Consider the following 16,199-nt stretch of genomic DNA (forward strand, 5'->3'; position numbering starts at 1 on the left):
TAAAATCTAGAATAGAATTCAAAACCCTGCTTTTTATACATTAAGCTCTAAACAGTCAAGTTCCATCACATCTAAAAGACCCCACAGTACCATATCGTCACGACAGACCACTTCGCTCTCAGAATGCAGGTCTACTTGTGGTTCCCAGAATTTCCAATGGTAGAATAGGAGGCAGAGCCTTTAGCTATCAAGCTCCTCTCCTGTGGAACCAGCTCCCAGTTCAGATTCGGGAAGCAGACACCCTCTCTACTTTTAAGTCTAGGCTCAAAACCTTCCTCTTTAATAAAGCACATAGTTAGTTATAGTTATGCTCCCATAGGCTTAGACTGCTGGGGGACCCACCCCCCGATGCACTGAGCTCCTTTCCTCCTCTCATCCCTCTTCTGTCTTCTCCCCTAACCCCACATTTATTTGTCACCATTGTATGACATTAACTTTGTGTCTTTTTTTCTCCGATAGTTATCCTTCTTCCGCTCTGTCTCCCTCTGTCTGTCCCTTTCTGCTGGTGTCCCCAGCTTTGGAGCTGTGTGTTTTCCAGCGTGCAGCTACTGGTCCTACCAACCTGCCCAATGTTTTGTTGTTGCTTTTGTTACTCTTTTCTTTCTCTCTCCACTTTCCACTCATCCCAACTGGTCAAAACAAATGGGTGCCCACCCTGAGCCTGGTTCTGCGGGAGATTTCTTCCGTTAAAGGGAGGTTTTCCTCTCCACTGTTGCTTATAGGCTTCCTCAAGGGGGATCTGTTGGGTTTTTTCTATACATCTTTATAGTCTTTATTATGTAAAGTGCCTTGAAATGACTTTGTTCTGAATTGGTGCTATATAAATAAGGTGGAACTGAACTGAATAGAAAAGTTACACCAATCAACCACAACATTAATACAACATGTTAATATAGCAAAAATTGGTTTCTTTTATGTTTAAAATTATTATGAACTAATAAAGTGTTTAAAACATAAACATCCATCCATCCATTATCTGTAACCGCTTATCCTGTTCAGGGTTGCAGGGGGTCTGGAGCCTATCTCAGCTGTCATTGGACGAGAGTCCCCAGAGGAAAACCCATGCAAACACGGGGAGAACATGCAAACTGCACAGAAAAGCTGCAGCTGGTCAGGGATTTTAAATGCAGACCTTCTGGATGTGAGGCAAGTAGTGCTTAGCACTCTGGCATCATGCTGCTGCTACCATAATCAGTACTGTTTAAAATACATAGTTTGAATAAAATGTAGAAAAGTTGCCACTACTTTTACTTTTATTTGAAAAAGTTTTGAAGTGGTACTTACAGTGGAGATTTTTTAGGTCAATACTTTTACTTGAGGATAGAGTTTCTGTACTTTTCTCACCTGTGCACACAGTGTAAAACATTTTGCTCTGTATAGGTCTGTGTAGCTGCACACGGCTCAGAGTGGCCATGCTGACATACTCTATGTCCTCTATGACACTGTTAAGACCAGTGTTAAGAAGTGTTAAGGTTGTGGCTGATTAGTTTACATCATGCTGCAACATGTAGCATGTCCTGTAGCACCAAGTCCAAACTGTTATTGGGGCCAGGGCTGGACAGAGATTAAAAAAACAGCCCTAGACGGCAAAGTCACTGCTGTCTGATTTTTTTAAACAAACTTACTGATTAAATGCGTTACTAGGAAAATAATCATAACATAAATCCCCAAAAACAATTTGTAATTCTCAGTCCCACATAAAATAGTTACAAGTTCCACCTTACAAGTTAACCAAATCCAACATTAAAATTCAATAAAGCCTGTTTGATATTAAATTTTAAAAAGTCACAGTGGTCGTTTGAGCATTGCATAATTTTATTACTCTACCATATACTTTAACTAAATAAGATTTCAAATGCTGGACTTTTAGGCTACTCGTAACTAGTATTTTCACAGCGTAGCAGGCTATTACATCTACAACTGCCTACCACTGTCTGATAGCATCACTAAACTATTATATGGAGCGACTGTGGCATAGGAACGCAGAGTGGTCAAAGGTAGAGCAGTTGTTGTTCGATCCCCGGCTCTTCCAGTCACAACTGAGCCCCAACTTAGTTGCTCCTGGTGAGTGGTGGTCACCTGCATAGCAGCTTTGCCATTGGTGTGTGCGTGTGATTGTGAGTGTGATTGGGTAAATGAGAGCAGTGAAAAGCACTTTTAGTACCAAAAGGTAGAAAAGCACTATATAAGTGCAGACTATTTAAAATTAATCCTCTGTATATATGAAAATTGTCACATACTGACCCAGTTGTTCACAGGAAGTGTTTTGTGTCTTTACAACTCCAACTTCCTTTTAACATACTTTCTCTGAGCAGCTCTATTGGTATATGAAAACATTAAACTGTTATCAAATAGCTAATTACATGAAGACAATGGAAGACAGCAAACATCTTTGCAAACTCCAGCTGTACATACTTTATTATTTAATGTTTTTTCCCTACACCTCTCTTTTTGTCGTTTCTCTGCTCCTAACTGATCTGTTCTCTCGCCTTTTGTCATCTGGACACACGTGGATGAGTCAAAGCAGGATGAGATTGGACATCAGTTGAGACACCAGTTAGTGGACCAATCACCTGATCTCTCTGTGCTGTATAAGCTTTGTTAAAAAAAAAAAAAAACAAGGCACACACTTAGGGGCCCATTGTTAATCAATTATTATACTGTATATACGAATGACAAGGGGCCAGATGGCCAGTCCATGCCTGATTAGGCCTCACAGAATCCGTCCCTGCCAAGCTCTCAGACATGTTTTCCAAGGCAGCAGCCTGCCTACAGCCTGATCCCGACGGCTCGCATTGCTCTCTGCTAACGTTTCTTCACGAACATTCCTCCGCTGTGTCGCACAGCACATCACAGCGGTGTAAGAATTTGCACCCGGACGCCAAGCTTTTCTTTGCTGGCTGGTCTGGTAGCTGCATAAACACGCCCAGCGCTCAGCTTTGTTACAGCAAAGTGAAAGAGGTGACAAGAGTCAACTGGCGCCTGCTCTGCGAGGACTCTCGGCTGCTGGGGGTCAGTGAAGGACCAGCGCAACACACCAAAAAAAAACGGAACTTTGCCGCAGCAGCAACATTTCACAACAGTAAAGACAGCGCGCGCGCACACATTACCACATACATAGTCATGTCTCACTATACGTGTGAGGACATTTGGGGACCTAATGCAGTCCCGAGTCCCTTCTTTAACCATCACAACTCAACGTATAACCCCCAACCCTAAATCCACTGTCTTAACACTTCAAATGTCCTTTAAAGTGTCGTGAACCGGCTCAAGTGTCCTCACAACTACGGAAACAAAATGTCTTTAAACGCACACTGGAAGTTCTACTCAGACGTGAACATGTCTGTTGGTGGACGAGCGACATTCAGCGCGATATCCGGCCCCTTACTCAACACACACACACTCTCTGTCTCTCTCTCTCACACACACACACACACACACAAGTGTCTGTGCTGCTGCTACACATTAGCAGGGCCTGTGTGTTCGTATTTTTCTCAAGTTTTCTTGCTCCTACTCCGAGTGTCTGCTGACGTCAAGGACTGTCGCTACAATGGTGGAAACTTCTCAAAGTTCTAGAAACCGGGACTGACCTGAGCGCCTGAATCCACTCCCGCCACTGGCCCCTCGAGCTCGGAAAACTTCAAATGTCTTGGGTGTTTCAGCTTTTCTCCGATACAGCGCTGTTTTTAGCGAAGGGAATTAGGCCAGATAGCGACTTTTTTCTCAGTTCCCCTCCCTATCCGCTCTCTCCGCTTTGGTGCTGCTTAAACTCCACCCTGGCTGCCTGCGTCGCCGCGCAGCTGGGCGGTGTCCCGCTTCAGCGGAACTTTTAGAGGGCTGATGCTTTCTGCCTCTTTCTCTGTTGTACAACATTCAAGTGTGGACATTTAAGGCTCAGGCTTCATTCATGGGATGCAGTATTGAAGAGAAATAAATAGCAGACACACCCCAACATGAAGTGAAGTTGTAGGTTTGTTCAGGCGAACGACTCAAGTTTCAGACTCTGAGCTAAGCTGGTTGTCAGTGGTCCGTGGCTCAGGAGTTAGAGCGAGCTGTCCATAATTCCAGTTCCGATCCATACAGTTCATTCATTGAGTTTTCAGACCCCTTTCAATTTTTTAAATTTGATGTTGCTGCCTGATACTACAGTTGTTCAAATGTAATTTTGTGTATGAGACAACAAGCACAGCTTTACTGGGGGATTTTCTGCCATTCATCTTTGCAGATTCAACTTTAATTCAATTCAACTTTATTTATATAGCGCCAATTCACAACAAAGTCATCTCAGGGCACTTTACAGAATAAAGTCAAGATTATAAAGATGTATAGAGAGAACCCAACAATTCCCCCTGGAGCAAGCCATAGGCAACAGTGGAGAGGAAAAACTCCCTTAAATGGAAGAAACCTCCAGCAGAACCAGGCTCAGGGTGGACGGCCATCTGCCTTGACCGGTTGGGGTGAGTGGAAAGTGGAGAGAGAAAAGAAAGAGCAACAAAAAGCAACAACAAAACATCGGGCAGGTTGGTAGGACCAGTAGCTGCACGCTGGAAGACACACAGCTTCAAAGCCGTGCAGAAAGGGACATAGAGAGGGGGACAGAGAAGAACAAACACAACCATGAAAACACACAGAGTTAATGACATACAGTGGTGACAATTACAGGGTGAGAGGAGATGAGAGAGGGTCAAGAGGAGGAAAGGACCCGAATCTGAACTGGGAGCTGGTTCCACAGGAGAGGAGCTTGATAGCTAAAGGCTCTGCCTCCCATTCTACCTTTGGAAATTCTGGGAACCACAAGTAGGCCTGCATTCTGGGATCGAATTGGTCTACTGGGATGATATGGTGCTATGAGGTCTTCTATATATGATGGAGCCTGACCATTAGGAGCTTTATATGTAAGAAGCAGGGTTTTAAATTCTATTCTAGATTTATTGGGAAGCCAATGGAGAGAAGCTAGTGAAGGTGAACTATGATCTCTCTTGCTAGTTCCAGTCAGCACTCTTGCTGCAGCATTTTGGATTAATTGCAGACTCTTTAGGGAGTTACTGGGGCATCCTGAAAGTCAGGAATTACAGTAGTCCAACTTAGAGGTAACAAATGCATGGACCAGTTTTTCGGCATCACTTTGAGACAGGATGCTCCTAATTTTGGCAATGTTCCGTAGGTGGAAGTAGGCTGTTCTAGAGATTTGTTTTATATGTGAGGTAAAGGACAAATCCTGGTCAAAAATAACTCCAAGGTTCCTTGCAGTAGTACTGGAGGCCAGACTTATGCCATCTAGAGTAACAATATGGTTGGACATCATATCTCTGAGATTTTTGGGCCCAAATACTATGACTTCAGTTTTGTCTGAGTTTAGAAGTAAACAATTGTGGGACATCCAGGCCTTTATGTCTTGTAGGCTTAAAGCTTTATTAACTGATTATTTTCATCTGGTTCCATAGATAAATATAGCTGGGTATCATCAGCATAGCAATGGAAATGTATGGAGTGTTTTCTAATAATGTTGCCTAAAGGAGACATATATAAAGTAAAAAGTATTGGTCCTAACACAGAGCCTTGTGGAACTCCATAGCTAACCTTTGTGTACATGGAGGATTCATCATTAACATGAACAAATTGAAATCTATCAGATATCTATCAGATAGATCTATCAGAGCTTCTCATGTTTATTCAGGTTGGATGGGGACCATCTGCTCAGGCATGTTAAGGTCTCTCCAGAGATTTTCAGTGCCTGGTTTCCTCCTGATTTAATGTTTGAAACCAAACAGTTCAATCTTGGAAAATCTTGCAGTCTGAGAATTGCTCAGCTTGGCCGGGCAACATGCTCTTAGAAGAGTCCTGGCTGTGCCAAACTTTTATTTGACAATTAATGAGGCAACTGTGGAGGGTCTTCCTGTCTTTTCCACCAGATGACACCACTGTCTCATCACGCTTTTCTGCCTGTCACTTGGACATCTCTGCTTAGATGAGAGGGAGACATCTTGAGCTCAACCTCTCCAAGACCGAAGTTCTTGTCTTCCCAGCCAGACTTTTGACACAAAACAACATCAGCATCAACATTGGATCAGCAGTAATTGTCCCCACTAAGTCAAAAAAGGACTCATGTCACAGCACTCTTAAGATCTCTACACTGGCTTCCTGTAGCTGCTCGCATCAGGTTCAAAGCTCTGTCTCTTGCCCACAGGGTTGTCAACTTAACAGCTCATGCTTACCTCAACTCCCTCATACAGGTTTACAATCCCTCCTGACTGAGTCCAGTAGACTTGTCCTCCTGTTTATGTAAGGAATCACTGGACAGACAGAAAGCTCACTTCTTTGGCTTCAGGTGGAACTGGATGAGAGAAATATTGTTTTTTTTTAAGAGCCTATTTCTTTTTAATTATTTTGGGTCTGATTCTCTGGATACATATTTCCAATAGCCCATAATTATGATAGAACTGCTTGTTGCTTTTAGGTTAATACCTTCAACAGACTTAGATTCTGTTAGATTCAGAGAGGGACACACCCAAAGAAGACACACTCACATTTAGAAATTTGCTTTTTTAAAAGTGTCACACTCAAAATTGAAAGCTCCACTTAAGGAAATATTGTGTTTGTTCAATGTAAGAAATGTGTCAATCATTTACATATTCTTATATGTCAGCAATGTTCATGTGTCCTGTAAAACATACTAGTCATAATCACTAAATAAAACCAGACACAGATCTTTGTCACTTTTTCAAAATTTAAAGTGGTGCAAATGTCAGCCTGACGAAAAAATAGAAATAGCAATCTAGTTCTCCCTTCTGCAGCAGGCAGAAGCCTTTATGTATTAGTCGAATGTTCTAAATGTACACAGTACAAATATTTGAATTGTTTTTGCACAAAACATGTGCACCACTGTTTATTATTGTGTACTGACACATTAAAAGAATAGCAACTAAAATCATACAGTATAATCGTTCTGCATAGTTAGAATTCTGGAACAAATAAAGCTATTTTCTGTGGTGTTGCTGTCAATGTTATCAACAGATCGTGTGCCTTTTTACCCACTGTCTACCACTCCACCACTGCTAGCTCAGGTAATTCCTAACATCCCAATGTTTCAATTAATGTCTGTAAATCATTTTTTGAAAGATATTTGGCTTGAAAATAAACAATTTCACATCCCACCCAAAGTTTCAGCACAATAGTCCAATAGCAATATCGTCAACTGCCAACTTGTGATACATCTCAAGCCCAGCAACTGTTGACTGTGCTTTCTACTACTGCCTGCAGCCACCAGCCACTATAGGCCTCTAATCCTTGGTTTCACCGAGTGCTGTGAGATAATTCAAAAATAGATTAATAATTGTTTTTTTTTCCTAGAACAATAATCAATAATGGAGCAGTAAGGATGATTTTATTGGATTTGAGGATTTCAGTTGGATGTGTCCTATGTGCAGGACCTACAGTGACCATCTAGACAGCTGATAAAGTTTGGGATCACTGAATGGCATGTGCAACTGTTTTAACCAATGATGATAAAAATGTGTGAATTGAGCAAACTTTAAAATACACAAGATGACCAAAAAGAGATGTACAACAACAAAACAAAAAAAAAGATGCCATATGACACAAAAAACAGACAGATAGTGACCATCACTTATCTGATGATTTATCATCATATGATAATCTTTTTAATACGTTTCAGCAGAATTGAATGTCCTTCACTGAAAAGCCCTGTTTGGTTTTAACAGCTTCTTCCATCCTTTCCAAGTCAAACTTAAAATTGGTTCTACCAATGTCCATACCCAGTGCTTTGGTCAAGCTCATATTTTGCACAGTGGGCGACTGTGGCACAGGAAGGTAGAGCGGTTGTCCACCAATCTCACAGTTGTTGGTTCAATCCCCGGCTCCTCCGGTCACATGTCTAAGTGTCTTTGAGCAAGACACTGAACCCCAACTTATTTGCTCCCGGTGAGTGTTAGCCAGCTGCATAGCAGCTCCCCCATCGGTGTGTGTGATTGTGAGTGTGAATGGGTGAATAAGAAGCAGTGTAAAGCGCTTTGAGTGCCAATAGGTAGAAAAGTGCTATATAAGTGCAGAACATTACAGTGTTACTGGGCTTGCTACATAATAAATTGGTTGAGATAAAGAAATTACCACTGCATGCTTCTACTTAAATGCTCTACTTTCATGATATAATATTGCTGTATTATGATTGGTAAATGTTCTGCACTTATATAGTGCTTTTCTCCCTGTTGGTACTCAAAGCTCACACGCTGATGGGGGATCTGCTATGCAGCAGGGAGCAACTAAGTTGGAGTTCAGTGTCTTGCTCATAGACACTTTGACCTGTGACTGAAGGAGCCAGGGACTGAACCAGCAACTATGAGATTGATGGAAGACTGTTCTACCTCCTGCTCCACAGTCGCCCTTTTTGAACCTTTTTCACTTTCCATTAATATCACCTGAAAGTTGAAGTCTTTTTCTTGAGAGCTGCTCTTAAACATCTTAAACGCTCACAGACCACAGGGTTAGTGCTTCAACTCCTGGTCTGTTCTGGCTAATTTGAAGAGTCCTTGGGCAAGACACAGGGTCAAGTGTTCAAATCTTTTTCCTCTGAACCACTTTGTGCAGCGATGTCTGTTTCTGATGACGTCTGCTCAGGTGGACTAACTGTCACCTGGTGTCAGAGTTAGTGTCGTGACTTTAGTTTTTAATGTTTGACCATATAGACAGTCACCAAAAATTGATCAAAATGTGCTGTTACTACTGTCAGTAGTGTTTTTTTGTAAGCTGCCTGTTTTTAAAACAGTTTTATATCTGTAAATTAAAACTATGCATTCTGCTTTTTCCTGTTCTCAGATAAGACAACTATAATACAAATATTAGAGATATTACAAGAGGTGGGTTCTCCCTCACACTCAGACAGCTGGGTTTAGTTGGTCTTTGAATTAAATATGGTTATTAATCATGACAAACTGAACCTCACTGACCACATCTCTTCTGTCTCCAACGGATAAAGAATTGCCCTCTAAATGATCAGAAATATCATGTCCTACCTTTTTTTAATATGAAACAAAACTCCTTGTGCATACACTGGTCATATCTTGTCCTAACTACTGCAATATTCTGCTGATGGGGCCAGCAGATCCAAAATAGTGCAGCACATTTTATTTTTGACACACATCACAGCAGTCTTCAGATCTCTGTCTACCTGTAGCTGCCTCATGAAATAGCACCGTGTTTTTTATTTTTTTACTGATATATATATATATATATACATTGTTTTGCTATTTTGTACCTCACTTGTAAGTTGTTTTGGATAAAAAAGAAGTTTGACTAAATGTAAATATTAAAAAGCCTGATGCTACACACAAGGAGGCGGTATACACCTAAATATGTTGGCTGTGACTAGAAGAAGAAGAGGAAGAGGAAGAGGAAGCAGAGGAAGAGGAAGAGGAGGAAGAAGAAGAAGAGCAACAACAACTTCTCTCTTTTTTTCAACTATGTCCGAATGAATGTCCGGAGTTATTTGATAGCGGAGTTGAAGTAAATGCGAAATTGATCCAGCAGTATCATTATTTGCCTTTGGTTCTACTGGGACTTGTCAGCTAACGGTGAGTAGCAACAAACAGGGAGGAGGGTGTAGTTTGTTATGGGCCCGCTGTAACTTCCCCTCAGTGTTGACGTCTAAACTCGTTCCTCTGTAAGTTTACTTATAACTAACGTTTAGATTTGCATCGCCTATGGAGACTTTATGAGGATACTATTCTATGTTTGTTGGGACTTATTCGTAATTGTAATGCTAACGTTACATATTGAAGCTGTTTTAATCGGTAACGTTATCTGTATACACGGAGTTGATCAAATGACCACGCAGCGTTCTACGCATCTTTTAAGCCTCTTTTGGTTGGTTTCTTTGATTCTGGAGCCTTTGAATTGCGTAGAAAAAAACCCCTAATAACCACTACACTCTAATGCTCTTGCTCAGAAACAAACAGCAGACAGAAACGGAGACTAGTTTATGAACATGGAGCTTTTAGCATCTGAAAGGCCAGAGAGAGAGAGAAAGACCATATCCTACCTGGGAGGAGAGTGAATGTTGGACACAACTCAAAGTTAACATTCGTGTTATGTAGGTAGGATTGTAACCTTTCTAAACATCCACTTACAAAGTTCAGCATGGTCTCTATTAGAAGGAAGAACTGCCTCAACTAAAATTGGTTGTTCTTGGTTGGTTTTCAACATTTCTGATCAAATGATTGCTCATGTTTCTTGACCACGTTTGTTTTTATTTTTGTCCAGAACATTTATTTAAATTCAGCTATGCTTAATAAGAGAAACACCTTCTCGATGAAAGATTTAGTTCACCACCGGTTGATCAGACTGCGTTAGTCAGTGTACCTGGTAATTTGACAAATGTGTTCATAGTTTGTGTCAATGTTTAAATCTGTATTTAAGTACTAAAGTACATGCTGTGGATGAAAAGGAACCCGATTGACCCTCTCTTGTTCCTGTAGATGGGAGATGTTCACTAGGACGTTCCGCCAGTGGCCAGTGTTTTACTCTCTGCCTCCATAATGACCAGTGATTGCAAGTCGTTGTCCGTAGACCTGCCAAACCAGTGTCTGTTGGCCCACGTGAACAGTCACTCTGAGTTGGACTCTGAGCCCTTTTATGGGTCTTCTGATGAGCCGCCTCTCCCAGGTACAACCATGGAGGAATGCATTGTGTCAGCCAGTGAACAGCCTCTGTATTACACACAGGTGTTGAGCAAGCTGGACAGTCCACTGATGTCAACAGGGTTGGATCCATACACCAAACAGTGGTAAGTCATACGTGTTTATAACAACAGTCAGCCTGAGGTGAACAATCCTTCTGCTAAGCAGCTAACATTACTTTACGCTAGTTCTTTTCTTCGCACTAAAAGGGAATAACTAAAGCCATAAAGTGTAAATGCATGTGATGTGCTTAGGCAGCACTGCTAGAAAATACCAACTTCAGGCGACGTCACTGCCGCAGGAACTGACGCAAAGGGTTTTTATGCAAAGCATTTTAGTAAAAGGAAAACCCTTTTTTTTTTTATTTACTCATGCAAAATTAATACAGGATAAAATGGCACTAGAATAATATAAATCTTGAGGTCAATGGCATCATAAATCAGTTTTGAAGTGTAGTTTTATAGTAGTTTATATTATTATATTGTTTGACATTGGTCTGTATTTGTGTCAGATCGTGGACCATTTGTCTAGACAGGTAGCAATGACAGGGAGAGAGACACATTCCTAAAATACTTTAGGTTTGAAATGGTTTTAAAACATTTTGGCTATAAAAAGGATTGTACAGGTTTCATAATACTGTATCAGCAGGTAGACACTGTTTGGTTTCAAATCATCCTGCTTTCCAACTTATTTTGTAACCTTGTTTTATGTACAGAGCCAGGATACTTATGAATGTATGCAATAACGGATTTGTTTTAACAACAAATATTTTGAGTGCAGCTTTTCACATTAATGTAAGACCAGGCATTGTTATTAACTTAAACAAGCAACATTTTTTAGCTAAAGAAATTATAACAAGTTATCTGCAATAAATTTAGAATTAATGCCAACGTTGTAGCATCATATTAAAAAAGACTTGAGGCTGTAATTGGGGCTAAACGTGCTTCAACATATAACATAACATGTTCTTATGTACATGTTATTTATTTTTATAAATAATTGGTTTTTATAAATTAGCAAAGATTTCAAACAAACGTCTTTCACGTTGTCATTATGTGGTATTGTTTGTAGGATTTTGTATAAAACAATTAATTCCAACCAGTTTGAAATAAGGCTGTAACTTAACAAAATGTGGAAAAAGTTAAGCGCTGGGAATACTGTGTGTGTGTGTAATTTATTATATACACCATACACACACATGCAAACTATATATGTATCACAGTACTAAAAACTATTTAAAGTATTTTCTGTTTGTTTTATGCTTGTAAGTTCCATGCCGGAGAACCACGCCATCTGCCGTATCTGTCATGAAAGCGCTGTCAGTGAGGAGCTGCTGTCCCCCTGTGACTGTTCTGGGAGTCTGGCCACCATCCACCGCAGCTGTCTGGAACACTGGCTGTCTGCCTCAAGAACCAGCTTCTGTGAGCTCTGCCATTACCAGTTCACTGTGCAGAGGAAGTCCAGGTCACTACTCGAGGTAGAGGACGATCGGGGAAGTTTTACAATACGACAGATTGTGCCCTTTTCTTCCATTACATTCTTACATTTGGATGAAAGAGTTTGCATGTCCTTATTTTGAAATGGCTAAAAGAGGAAAAAATAAACTAAAATAAATATTAATTAAATGGTTCATCAGAAATTAAAGTTAATTGTCAATATTTTTCTTACTCTTGATGATAAAGGAACATTTGTACTAGCTCATAGTGAATTGTTATTAAGGTTAGGTTTAGGGGTAAGTTTGCATCCTGTTAAATGCCATCCCAGTGTACGGAAATGCAACGTTAACCCTAAAACTAACATAATAATAATTCACCTTTAGTAAATTGTTTAAAAAGTGTAACCTGTATAGTAAAATAATGAAAATAACTAAAGTGCTATAGTTTGCATCCTTCTTGTTAAATTGATTAATATATGTATATATATGTTAAAGAAATATTTTTTTTGCCATTTTGAAATAAAGGGATGAGAAATTGCACCCAACTGTATGTGATTCAAAAGCTCACTGTGATTGAATTCCTGTTGATTGTGTAGTGGATGCAGAACCCGGGTGTTCGTCAGGAGAAGCGCACCCTGTTTGGTGACATGGTGTGCTTCCTGCTCATCACACCTCTGGCCACCATTTCTGGTTGGCTCTGCCTTTGTGGTGCCATAGATCACCTTCACTTCTCCAGCCGAATGGAGGCTGTGGGTCTCATCGCACTTACTGTCGCCCTCTTCACCATTTACCTCTTCTGGACCCTGGTTAGTAGCTGAGATGTATGGTTATGGAGGTTACTGTACTTCTGTCAGCCTGCCCAGGTTTATATTTGATTAGGGCAGAGGTTGACAGCTTCACCTTATCCAGTTGTAGCAGTTTGTATTGAAAATGCCTTGTAGGACAAACCTTAATGTTCATTCTGTCCTCCCCAGGTGTCTCTCAGGTATCACTGTCGACTGTACAAAGAGTGGCGGCAGTCCAATCAGAGGGTGATCCTCCTCCGGCCCAGGTTACACAGGGAACTACCAGCACTGTGGTCCTTAAAAAGTTCACAAACGGGCAAGCAGCTGTCCAAAGAGTCGATCGTTTGAGCACAGAGCCAGCTCCAAGACGAGCTCTTATTGTTTTCTGCTCTCTTTGCACTTTAAAGCACACCTCTATGTTCTGCTAGAGCTAATGTCACATGTTCTATTGGCCATAAGTATTGGGATCTGAGCACCACTTTATTCATCTCAGCTGAGCACAAACACAAAGTCAGTTCATGCAGCAACCACATTGGCTCCTGACAGGGAAGGTCCTGTAGGGTTTGGTCTGCCAAACCACTTAAGGCTCAACACTGTGATCATTTAACATTTCGACACAATAACAAAACATTTGGAAATGTTAAGAAACAGTTTCTCAAAACTCAAAAGACATTCTTTAAGAATAAGTATAGACACCTGCTATTACAGCTCCTGCTGTTGAACTGTGATCTTTGAGGATCATGTGTTGCAACTGAAGTCAATTACAGCCTTAAAGTCCTGTCTTAGATCCATGCACACAAACAGCTACAGTCACTCAACTAATATTGTTTGCTTGATAGGGACACACTTAAACTAAAGCTAATTTCTTAAACATGTTTGTCCTGTGTTACACACACCGATCAGCCACAACATTAATACCACCTGATGGGTTTTAATATAAAAATACTACATGGGTTTTTACAAACATATTCTGAACTAATAAATGCTGATGAGTTAACTGTCAGGTCCTGAAGTGGTTAATATCAGCTCCACTTTTACCAACAGTGAACTTAGACCCTTAATTACATGTCTTGCCCCAATTACCATAATCTATATTATTTAAAATACATCGTTTTCTTACTTTTGTACAATTTGTAAAATATAGGTCATCTGCTTAAGTAAAAGATACATACAGTGGAGAATTTTTTTTTACGCCAACACTTGGACTTTTACTTGAGCACTGACTTTGTGTACTTCTACCACCTCTGCACCCAGTGTATCACATTGTGCTGTGTATGGGGCTGTGTAGCTGCAAACTGCTCAGTGTAACCATGTGACACTTGTCTTCCATGACATTTTTAAGACCACCAGTGATAATTTTGTGGCTTTTCACTGTATGTGAGTTGATGTACAAACATTAAGTTTTCTGTACAACGGTTGGTTTGCTTCATTTTTGTTCTTTCCCATGTATTTGAGTTTCACCAGAGAATTGATTTCTACTACAGAGACCTGTAGGTATTATGTAATGAACAGTTCTAAAGATAGAGATGAAAGCATAATGTCCGTAATTTCATAAATAATGACACATTTATGGAGGTTTTAAAAAAACAAAAGATGTGCAAAGTTTATAATGTATACACATCTTAAACTCAAAAGCACCAATTTGTGTTTACTATGTGAAGCCTGTTAGGCTTTATAAAATCACTTTTCTACAAGGACAGGAAAGTTTTAAATCTACTGAATGTGGTTGAACAAATAGGTATTCAGATATTAACAATGCATACACTCCAAATGACTCAATGTTCAAGTGTTTTTGTTCCATGTAATATTTCTAATCAATTGTTCTGGTGTGATCGTTTGACTGTGCTCTTAACTCAAAGCCTTAACTTCCTGGCTGGTGTCTTGAGATGTTGCTTCAATATTTCTACATAATGTCTTTCCTCATGATGCCATCTATTTCGTGAAGTGCACTAGTCCCTCCTGCAGCAACACAACCCAAGGTTGAAACAGACTTGTGGAGCTCCACAATTCTCCTCCTGATATCTTGGTTGATTTCCTTTGATTTTCCCATGATGTCACAAAAGGAAGCAGTGTGTTTGAGATGTGCCCTTAAAATACATCCACTCCAATTAACTTAAATGTTGTCAATTAACCTATCAGAAGCTTCCAAAGCCATGACATCATCATCTGGGCTTTTCCAAATTGTTTACATTTACATTGCATTTAGCCATTAAAGGCAAAGTGATTTTAATGTAAGTAAACTTCTGACTTTAAAGAAAGTAATAAAAAATTGACCTAAAACAGGAAATGTTTAGTCTTTTTTTTTTTCATTTCAGACACGGAGGAAAAAAAAGGTTGTGTCTTTTTAAACAGTGTATGTAAACATCTCTCTTTAACTGTAGCTGCTTGGACAGCATGTATTATTGTTGTAATGCTACATTTATACTACATGTACTGTATTGTACTACTTATAACTCTTCTAAGTTGATGAAAAGCAGTTGTAGTACATTAGGCTAAAAATGTGGACTTCTGATTGGCTGAAGAGTTCCTGAAGGAAAGTTTGTGCCAACAATAGATGCTGGTGGGTTGGTGTGGCATCATAGTTTCCAACATCATCTCAAATATGATTTGTTTCCCAACAGCAACAAATTGCAAACAGTCTGCACTTATATATCACTTTTTTACCTATTGGCACTCACTAGTGCTTTACACTGCTTCTCATTCACCCATTCACACTCACAATCACACGACCCCCTGCGCCACAGTCGCCCCAAACTGCAAAAATAAAAATAATCTTCATTCAACACGAAGAAGATGCCCAACATCCTTTGATAATAAAAGTACTGTGTCTAAGTTTCAGGGGTTGTAAAACCTTTTACCGTTTTACACTGATCTGGCTGATGCTCACAGAGCCACACCCCTCTTTCACCTGGGACCGTTGCTGCGCCTGTGTCAAGTCATCAAACAAGTAAAACCAGCATTACAGACAGTTTAGGAGTGGCTGGATTTTGTTGTCTCTGCTTTCCAGCAGCAGTTCCAGCATATTTTTACATAGCGGAGCATTTTTCCTGTGCTTGTAGGGAGAACGTACAGAGTTTGCATGTTCTCCCCTGCAGCACCTGATCATTTTACGCTCTCGATGGCTACGAAGTCAGAGCAACTCGCGGACAGGAAGCTTGCCCCGTGATGCATTGTTGCCGGAAATGTCTCATTTAATGAGCCTATTCGATTATCTGTCTTTTTCTTTGTTCGTTGTTGTTTTCTTTTTCAACCAGAGCAGGAAAGTTCTCCCACTTCCTGCCACAAAAA

At 40.3% G+C, this 16,199-nt stretch overlaps 2 protein-coding genes across 5 annotated transcripts in view; one reads left to right on the top strand and one right to left on the bottom strand.

Moving 5' to 3' along the window:
- tln1 (talin 1) overlaps positions 1-3,773 on the bottom strand; it is a 71,678-nt gene extending 67,905 nt beyond the window's left edge. For all 3 annotated transcript variants that reach the window (XM_067483420.1, XM_067483421.1, XM_067483419.1), the window contains exon 1: positions 3,591-3,773. The gene's annotated coding sequence lies outside the window, so the exon portion shown is untranslated. The remainder of the gene's footprint in view (positions 1-3,590) is intronic.
- A 5,617-nt stretch (positions 3,774-9,390) lies between these two features.
- LOC137103283 (E3 ubiquitin-protein ligase MARCHF3-like) lies at positions 9,391-15,749 on the top strand. Of its 2 annotated transcripts, none has more exons than XM_067483451.1 (5): positions 9,391-9,587; positions 10,491-10,798; positions 11,961-12,168; positions 12,723-12,932; positions 13,101-15,749. In XM_067483451.1, exons 2-5 carry the CDS (start codon positions 10,551-10,553, stop codon positions 13,257-13,259), a joined length of 825 nt encoding a protein of 274 aa, XP_067339552.1. In that variant the 5' UTR covers positions 9,391-9,587; positions 10,491-10,550; the 3' UTR covers positions 13,260-15,749. The 2 variants fall into 2 exon arrangements, with proteins under 2 accessions (XP_067339552.1, XP_067339553.1); XM_067483452.1 differs by lacking the exon at positions 9,391-9,587 and adding an exon at positions 9,654-9,676.
- The last annotated feature ends 450 nt before the right edge of the window (positions 15,750-16,199 follow it).

Source organism: Channa argus, chromosome 18 (assembly GCF_033026475.1).
Source record: "Channa argus isolate prfri chromosome 18, Channa argus male v1.0, whole genome shotgun sequence".
Lineage (NCBI taxonomy): Eukaryota > Metazoa > Chordata > Actinopteri > Anabantiformes > Channidae > Channa > Channa argus.